The sequence below is a fragment of the Centruroides sculpturatus genome, unplaced genomic scaffold (assembly GCF_000671375.1).
Source record: "Centruroides sculpturatus isolate CEXI.00-Female unplaced genomic scaffold, Cexi_2.0 scaffold96, whole genome shotgun sequence".
NCBI lineage: Eukaryota > Metazoa > Arthropoda > Arachnida > Scorpiones > Buthidae > Centruroides > Centruroides sculpturatus.
In genome coordinates, this window is record NW_019384376.1 from 1,101,720 (window position 1) to 1,111,856 (window position 10,137).

At 32.5% G+C, this 10,137-nt stretch overlaps 1 protein-coding gene across 1 annotated transcript; it reads right to left on the reverse strand.

Annotated features, from left to right (window-relative positions):
• Positions 1–2,044: 2,044 nt before the first annotated feature.
• LOC111617233 lies at positions 2,045–6,345 on the reverse strand. Its single transcript, XM_023358563.1, has 2 exons — positions 6,197–6,345; positions 2,045–5,946 (listed from the first exon to the last, which is right to left on the reverse strand). Exons 1-2 carry the CDS (start codon positions 6,244–6,246, stop codon positions 2,355–2,357), a joined length of 3,642 nt encoding a protein of 1,213 aa, XP_023214331.1. The 5' UTR covers positions 6,247–6,345; the 3' UTR covers positions 2,045–2,354.
• Between the last annotated feature and the right edge of the window lie 3,792 nt (positions 6,346–10,137).

Sequence of the window (10,137 nt, forward strand, 5' to 3'; positions counted from 1 at the left end):
ATTTTAGAAAGTTTACGTTAGGCTTAACATTGACGAAAATTCAACGCGAAGCGACACGCAACGGAGAAAAATTTCAACATGGGTAGGTTAATATATTTTTTCGTACATAATCGGTTATCCGAAATATCGGTTTTTCCCCGAACAACCCCAGTTCCCAATTGATTCGGATAATCGACGCTCTACTGTATTTAAGATTACAATAAATACACGAAGCCAGTGTCTTGTCCGATAATGTGAATCCAGTAAAACTGGATTCACATTATCGGACAAGACACGACAAATTACGAAATATTCGAACACGTAACGACACAGCACAACGAAACAATTTGCCAATTGCTTTAGAGCTGTTATCTAAATATTGTATGTTCGGAAATTTTTCTACCAATGACTCGTCTATAATAGCCATATTACCGCAGTCAATTACCGTGATGATTCATTCCTTCTATGCACATGTGCCACATGGAGTTTTCTTCACGTTTGTAACATCTAGAAAGAGCCAGCTTTCCAGAGAAAGACTTGGTGAGGCATCTCCCTCGGCAGATCGCTCACGTTACCAAATAAACCAGAGGTCACCTTTCCGAAAAATTATACGTCCTGAAACCCGACACGTAACAAAGCGATATTGTTACCAGTCGTGTGGCAGCCAAATTCGCCAGTTAGTTGTAAGCTGTGTGAATGACGCAACGTTGACATTGTTAGATCCCGTACAACACTTTTACGCCCTGCATTGTTTTCATTTGTTTTGGCACTCTCGTCCTAACAGGTGTTTGAGGGTTAAAATTGTCCTAAACTTTTCAAATTTAGTGATTTGATTCTTTTTTGGAAGATCCTTGATACATATACATATTACACACAGTGGCGGCTTGCAGTATCTAATATGGAGACCGCCAGCAACCTATGCGCTGGTTTTGATTGATTTTAAATTATCACTACACTAAATAAAAGTGATTCTATTAGAGTTGCTTACCGCGCGCCGTCTTGAGGTAGCCCCATTATTAGACGCCACAGATCATATACGTACTGTTAATTAAGTCAGAAAAATTTGCTGCCATTCACAGTTACAGAAACAAAAGGGTTTACAGCGTGAGCAGGCTTGAAAAAATATAACACGTAGTTATTCCTCGTTAAATCGGATCCTAATTCTTCGTAGGCAACACCTGGAGCCTTTATAACAACTTTGCGTCAGTCTGGCAGAGTGGACAAGTTTCTTCAAGTACTCTATCAAGCTCGAGATACAGCCTAATTCTTCCAATATACGCCTGCAGTTACTGTTTAATTTTAACACTTAATAATATGCCAGCTATTCTCAGTAGTGTTGCTGTCGGGAATATTACCTCGTCAGCTTGAGGATCTAATTTGGGTCTCTCGTAGGAATTATTATCTAAGTTGATAGTTTAAGCGATAATAATGCTAATAAACCGTAGAGAAAGGACACCTTTATTTGCTATATTGATTCGGTGTCATACTGCAGAGTCATCCTGAACGGTGCAGGATTTTGTCATGAAACTATTCCTTGATTACTGGAATCAGCTTGGCAGGTAAGAAAAAACATCCTGTACCCTCTGCATCCATTTATAAGTGTAGTTTGCTCACACATTGTAGGGTTGCGTTATTGTTTACTACAATCTTACTTTTATGCCATTTTTATAGGAGAAAGGGGCACCCAGAGTGGATGAATCTGGTTTGACAACTGCCAACTTGTATTGGAAGAACTATCTTATATTAACTTTTAAACTTGTTATCGAGTTACCGAAAGTTTTTCTTAAAATTAAGAAAAAAAAAAAAAATTATTTTTTGGCCATCAACTGAGAGTAAGAGAACCGATAAATCTGCCATTTTAAAACATGGCGTTTACTACTGCTGCTTAAATAACGCGAGAAGTGAAATAATATCGTGTGTAGAGGTCTAACTGTCAACAACACGAATTGCATTTGAAGTTTAAGATAAAAACATTAAAAATCACGTGGTTCCAAACTACATTACAACCTGAATCCTTCAAAAAAATAATAGAATCAATCAATTCGGACAGATGATAAAAATTAAAACAAAACCCCAGATAACATTCGTTATTAAAATGTATTTAATTCTTTTCAAATCACAGACATTCACAATAACAATAAATTCTTCGCAGTCCGAATATCTCGTGGTGAATAGTTTTAAAAGGTGGACACAAAAGAATGCCAAACGAAATGTCAATTTGTGCGCAGGTAACCAACACATACTGTATCTAGAAGAAAATGAAAGCATTTCTTCAGTACTTTACTTCGTTTACAAAACTGGTGGCATCGTTCAAAAGAAAGTCTTTATATACACAGATATGCTTTAAAAATCACACTTTTTGTTTTACATGTAATTTACAACGTGGGAATCTGACGGATGTTGTCACTGTTAGTGTTATCGGGTTTTGGCAAGTATCTTTTTTGAAAGAGTTTTCTCTTGTATCTCAGTGCCTCTAAGGCTTTACGTCTATCCTGAAGCAACTTCAAAACCTCTGCCATTTTGCTGACTTCGTTAATGTCCTTTCTAGGACCACCAACGGTTGCTCGAGATTTTCTCTTTCTTGTCTCTTCTATTCTCTTGGTGTTTTCGTTTCTTACGTATTTACATTTGGAAGAAGACTGAACAACCGGTTTGTAATCGTCTAGAAGAAACAATTCTTCCAGAGGGACTTCTGCCAAATTAACCACACCGTCTTTCAGAAGATCCTTATTCATTCTGTCCAGCCACACAAAACAGGACTGGAGGAGGCTCGAGGCCACCTCGCCGTTTCTAAAAACGAATTTTTGTTGCACGGGTACAAATTTCTTTGGTCGTGATTTCTTGTCCAGGATTATCCCAGTTATCGTGTTGTTACAGTTGAATTCAGCTGGTTTCTTACGTGCTGGCTCGTTTTTGATGTCTTTCAGAGGTTTATGCCTCGAGTACATCGGTTGGAAAGGTTTCAGATATTTTAAATCTCCACCCTTTGTTAAGATAAAACTCCCAGCACCTTCTAACAACACTACTTCCGGTTCCATCAATCTTAAAAGATTGTCGTCGTAATTTAAGATGTCACTGTCTGTAGAACTATCGCTATCACTAGTTGATGACTCCGTCTCATTACACTTGCATTCTTTTCTGGGCATTTTGCCAAATTTTTCCTTCACAGTTCCTGAAGACAAGGCATAGTTATGTTCCATTACTACAGACTGTAATGTATTTTTATTCAGAGTATTTGTATTTGGTGTCAACTCACTATTTGTTAAACCGTTGGCTTGAAATAGAGGTATGGTCACTTTCCTGGCAGCAGGAATGCCACAAACGGTCTTTGTGTCACTGACCGTTGAAAGCTTAGTCATTCTTCTGCTGCTGGCATCAGTTTCTATCCTGGACAAATTAGATCCATCAGATTTCAGCATGTTCATTAAAATACTTTTGGTCTTTGCTGTAGCAGTTGATTTCAGAGGAAGTGGATCTAAAGGAATCTTTGGAGTTACAATTTGAGAAACTTCCTGTAAAGCAGAATTCGGAGTGACTTTTATGAATCCACTGGTGTTAGACATATTAGTGTTTAGAATACCTCGGGTAAAATTTCTATTAAATGCACTTTGATTTGATGTAGGTAAATTAATCACGGGAGTTGGTGAAACATTTGAAGTATTCATCAAAGGAGCCTCTGAAATTGGCACATAAATGACATTGGAAATATTTGGAACAGAGGAAGCATTAGATACAGAAATGATAGGAAAATGTGTACGTGGGCATTTAATTTTGAAAATTTGTGGTTGAAGAGGCATATGAGAGTTATTTGAAACGGTGGACAGGTTAGATTTTGCCGACGTAACTACATTACTAAAATCTTGTTTAATTGTAGTAAGAGGAATACTTGTCACAACAGAATTATTAACTGCTGGTATTTGATCTGTGACAAATCCAAAGTTTGGATGAGATTCATTGGTTCCTAATACAGTAAAATTCACATTTGGATTTACAGTCAGAACTTTGGGTACAGCATTTATTACATTTGTATTATTATTTTGTGGAGGTAATGTAGAAATTATAGGAACGTTTGATTTGGAGAGAGGATGAAAATTCACTAACTTATTCTGTTCCACAGATTCTGGCACTTTTAAATGATGTAATTCGTTAAATCTTTGGATATTTGAGAGATTTGTTGAGTTTACAGGTATTACTGGAAAATTAGTATTTTGTTTCTCCTGTATTGTATGAACACCCATGACTTTTAATTGATCTAAAGGTATCACAGGAAGTTTAATGTCCTGTGCTTCATTCAATGAATGGGTATTAATAAATCTTATTTGGTCTAAAGAGATAATTGGAGGTTTGAGGTTTTGATCACTCACTGTTTGATTGTTTGTAAATTTTACATTTTCCAAAGGTACTGCTGGGATCTTAATATTTGACTCTTCACTTAAAGAATGAACATTCAGAATTTTAATCTGATCTAAAGGTGCTGTAGAAAATTTAACATTTTGTTGCTCATTTAGTGTATGAACATTTGAAATTTTTAAAGGTTCAAAAGATACTGTAGAGGGTTTCATGCTTATTTGCTCATTTATTGTGTGAATATTTGTAATATTTATAGGTTCAAAGGGTACTACAGGTGGTTTCATACTTAGCTGCTCATTTACTGTGTGAACATTTGAAATTTTTATAGTTTCATATGGTAGCACAGACAATTTCAAATTTTGCTGTTCATTTGTTGTATGAATATTTGAAATTTTTGTAGGATCTGAAGATACCATGAGAGATTTTGTATTTTGTCGTTCATTTACTGTCTGAACATTCAGAATTTTAATAAATTCTAATGGCACAACTGAAGGTTTGATCATTTGTTCATCACTCAATGTATGAACATTTGTAATTTTCATCTGCTCTAATGGTGTGGTTGAAGATTTCACATTATCTTCATTTACTGTTTGAATGTTAGTAATTTTAATTGCTTCTATTGGCATTACTGGTGGGTTGATGTTTTTTTGTTCATTTAGACTATGAACATCTGTAATTTTAATTTGTTCTAAAGGTACAGCTGGAGAATTGATAGTCTCTTCTTCATTCAATGTATGAACGTTCTCAATTTTAATCTGTTTTAATAGCGAAAATGAAGATTTAGTGTTTTCATCTTCATTTAATGTATGGACATGTGTGATTTTAATATTGGTATCTTTATGTTCATTCACTGCTTGAACACTTATATTACCCTGTTTTGAATCTTTGGTATCCTGTTTTTTGTTTAATATATTATCATTACTTGTAGAATTAATGGAATTTAATGGTGCATTTAAAGCCTTGGTTTTAAGACTCTCTTTCAATGCATAAAACTTAGTAAGTTTAGTCTGTTTAAAAGAAGTTGGCAGACATTTCTTTTGTTTCTCGTGTCTGTCTTGATTTATAATTTCTGTCTCTTTTTTATATGTTTCACTTTTATGATTTTCTTTTCCATGTAAGATATCAACATTTGAATGTCCCGCAGATATCACAGATTCTTTCATGTCTTTGCAGCTTTGCTTCTCTTTCAACTTGCAAGCATTTGAAAGTTTCCTTTCTTCTGACAATGCAAATGCATTATTTTGTTTTTCGTTTTGTGAACGAACAGTTACATGTTTCTTTTGTATCAGTAAAGTTTTGTTGTTTTGTTGTTTGTTTAAAGCCTGAGTATTTACAGATTTAGTTTCTTCCGAAACGGTCAACGAAGTTCTGATGTTTCGTAATTCATTTAGTATACGAGAATCCATAAGATTTGTATATTCTAATGGAACTAATGGAATCTTAACATTGCACATTTTAGCTTGTAATATGGAAGTGGACAATGAAGTTTCACTCTGTACTTTCTCTGACGAAGATTTGTCTGTTGGCTTATTTTCCAATACAGTTTTATCGTCATCATACATCTTCACAGATTCATCATCATTCTCTAATATTTGAATTTTCTGAAGTTCTGGACACCTGTTAAAATTAATTTGTATTAATAATTATTATTTAATAATATTTTTGTATGCAAATTTTAATATTAATATTTTATATATTGCTTTTATTTTCATTGCTAGATATATTTTTAAACAAGTATTCTTCTAATATTCAGAAACTCTTTTAAATTCATAAATCAACTAAAAGTTTCTAACATTGTATATAATTAAAAACAGATTTACATTTATTTAATATTACAAAACCTAGAAATTCAAAATAAATACAATACCCTTCAACTATATGCCTCTTTCTTGCCTTTCGGTCACTTGATTTTCTCATGGGAATACTTTGAATTGTCGTCTCAGGCTTTGATTTTCTTCTTAAACTTCGTTTCTGTAAACCTGAAAAATTTATTTGAAAACATTAATACAAAGAAAATAATCACAAATGTTAATTAATTTCAGGTTTTCAATTTTTTATACATGTCAGATATTTCTAAAATTATAAAAAGTTTTTTAAACATATGAAAGAATTGACATTAATTAATTAATTTAACATGAATGAAAACCAAAACAGCTTTATTTAAATTAACAAATAAAATGGAGTGACATTTGTTATTTTTGTACTTCAAAGTTTCAATATCTTTACAGTGATACCTCAGTTTTTGTCAATAATTGGTCTGAAAACAATGGACGAAATCCAAGGAAATTATTTCCTTTATAGAGCATAAATATTGTGTTTAATACTAATAAAAACAATAAGTAATTAATATAAAATGAATAGAAAAGACTAATGAATGTTAACATAGCATTTAACATGGCATTAGAAGGGCTGCTGGCTCTGGAAACTTTCTTTGGTTCCATGATGAAACTAAAAGGAAAGGAAAGCAATGGAATTGTTTTGCAAGATGCACTGGGTAATGCTCACACGACAAGAAACAATGCCACAGTGAGCAGGAAAACGTGTGGGTTGCCCTATGTTTTTGCAAAATTAGCAGGTCATGTAAACATGCTGACAAAATCTGGGGCATGTCAACAATAACCGAGACAAATTTTCCGCGAAAAAATTGATGAAAACTGAGGTATTACTGTATTTAAATCTACTGCATAATTTCAAAAAGTAAATAATAATGCCATATTTTTCTGCATCGTAAGTAAAAAATTTGCTTATTTAAATCAATATTTAGTAACTACTATTATTTACAAAAACCAGAAAATCACTTGAATCCTTAATGACTCCCAAATTTTAATAATAAAAGCATCAAAGTTCATGCATTTTCATCAGGATTATCCAATTGGTAATAGAAGCTTCTTCTTCTTAGAGTATAGGAATTAATTTATCTCATGATTATCCAGAATGTTAAGACATCTGATAACTTTCACTTCAAAGACTTAACAGTCATCATGAACCAAATTATAGTCAGATTGAAAAGGAAGTTTATTATGTATGTAGACTGATGCCAGGTGGAAGTCCAGATTGACATGCCCCATGATTTTGTCAAGTGACTCCTTACCTTGTCTTTTGCGTCTCAGTAGGTGACGAGTATAGACTGTTGGCCATATTCATAATCAAGTACTCATAATTTAACAACCTGTATGGCTAATAAAGTATTCATGATATATGTGAGATAACCAAGATAACTGTTTATTTACAGATCTAAAAATTTGGTGACAAAGATGAAAAAAAGGGATACAGTTATGAAATTGATTTTGACCCTAAATGTATTCATTGAGAAACTGCAGAGCCATTAGTGGAGAAAAACTGCAATTATCATTTTAACAAGTCCTTCAAATGCAAGCCCTAATGTTTGAATTTTTAAAAATTTAAAAACTATTCCCAGCAAGTGAACAATTTTTTCAAAATTAAAGTATTAACTGGAATGAACACCATAACTGAAGTGGCTAAAGTAATGATCTAAATCAACTGCCTTGGACTGAAACATTATCAGCTACTTACCAATCTAACTATATTGAATATACCATCTAGACCAGAGATGTCCAACCTGTGGCCCACTGCATCCTAAATTTTTTAGGTATATTTTCATTTATTTTGGTAAAATATGTAATAAAACTTATTCTCGTTTCACTGGATACTCTTTGATATCATAATGACTTAATTGGTGTTAGAAAACTGTTTTATCTAGAGAACTGTTATGTATGTGGGGTAGTACATACTGTTGTGAACAATTGTTTTCATACATGAAAAACATCAGAACTGCTGAAAGAAATAGGTTAGTGATTCCCATTTAACTAACATTCTTAGAATTAATACTAGTACCATAAAAGAAGATATTGACAATATTATAAAAAGGAAGGCAATGTCAAAAATCAAATTGAATTTATTTTTATTTTGTGTGAGTATAATTTCTTTTTTTACTGTCAATAATACAGTATTTTTTGTAATAATATATATATATTTGTTATTTGAATTTGATATTCACATTTTGAACTTTTTAAAAGTGCATATTTATATGAAGTACCTTTGTGGCCTGCTAACTCACTTAACTTCAAGGAACTTCACTTAGAAGGACTGTGTTTACATTGTGGTAAAACAACCACATATCAGAAAACTTTTAGAGTCCTACACAAGTTGAAATGTGATAAAATATACCTAAATATCTAATTTGGCCCATTAGGAAAAAAAGGTTGGACAACGCTGATCTAGACCAAGGATGGAAAACCTTTCTGCATCCATATGCCATGTTTGTGTGTGTCAAAGTTTTAAACCTCAAATGACAATATTTAAAGAAATTAAATGAAAATGCTTTAATTAGAATAAATGTAAAGAAGTTGATTAAAAAAGGATGATCAGTTAATAAACCAAAAAGATGATTGAAAAAAGACAGGCAATAAACAGAATTGTGTGAGTTCCATACAATTTGTCCCAATTACTGCCTTGATTACATGTGCCAGAAGTTTACCACTTCTGCTCTAGACTTTTGCCAAATTAATGAAAGTACTACAAAATCATATAACACTTAACAAAACATCCTAACAGAATAACACAAAGTTTTTCTGAAGTTCAGCATAATGGTGAGTCAATTTCAAGTTATATGACTTCTTCAAAACAACTCTCCAAAAGAGCAGATTTCAAGTCCAGTTGTAACAATGCTTGTATATAAAAATCTGTTATACATTTATTGTTAATAGTGCAATTACATGGACTATGAGATTCTAACATCTGTAAAAAATTCTACAACAAACTGACCTAATCTTCAAGATGATGTTAGAAATTGCAGTAGACACAGAAACTTCTAAAACTGAAAATAAAATGTATAAAAGTAATCATCTTGTTCACAAAAATACTCATTAAACAAAATGATGGTCGCATTTTCAAACACAACAGAAACAGAAGGTTGTCACAAACTCACTTAACTTCAAAGAACTTCACTTAGAAGGACTGTGTTTACATTGTGGTAAAACAACCACACATCAGAAAACTTTTAGAGTCCTACACAAGTTGAAATGTGATCAATGAAATGTGTATAAAAAAGACAACACTGGAAAAGTATGCATATCATCTTTAATTAAATAGACAGCAATAATTAACAGAAACCAAAATGTCCACAATACTTTTCATAAATGCTTAACTGACTTTGGTGTAAATAGCATTCAAGAAACATTTTTTAAATAAATGATGACAGAAACCTTGCAGAAATTTACATTAATGGAACAGTCTGTTTTGAACACATCAGCAGTTCATCACCATTATCAGTATCAATGAATTCAATTGTTTACAATTGAATGCATCTATATCAAAAATGAGAGTATCTTTTTGAAGCTATACTGGTGAAATCTACAGAGATAGAAGAACTCTGACATTGTACAGCTCCTGTTCCAAATAAACATGTACATTTCTCATAATAGTATCCCTGCTCCCCTTTTTGTTCTGCTTGTATAATAGATTTAAAACTTAGATAAGAAAACATTGAGAGATCAAATAAATATAATACTGTTGCGATCAAACTAATAACTGCTTGTAACAAAAAATGAAAAATCTTTATTTACCAATCCATCTATACCTTTGGAGTTTTGGATGTTCACCCAACCTACAGCTGTAAATAAAATCTTACATATTTAATAGGAAAAGCCAAGCAGCAAATTTGTTTGGTCATAAAATAAAAATGCAATTAGATATGCTTCAATCCCAGGCACAAATCCCAATAGAAATATAACCAAACTACCAGAATTCTACAAATTTTACTGTGTGAAAGATCATGTTCAATCCAAA

What these genes read in the sequence shown, in the direction of transcription:
- LOC111617233 (XM_023358563.1), bottom strand. Translation starts at nt 6,246, where the DNA reads ATGAGAAAATCAAGTGACCGAAAGGCAAGAAAGAGGCATATAGTTGAA. An exon ending in AAGAGGCATATAGTTGAAGG is followed by an intron (nt 5,947 to 6,196) that starts GTATTGTATTTA and finishes TAATTTTAACAG; the next exon opens with GTGTCCAGAACTTCAGAAAA.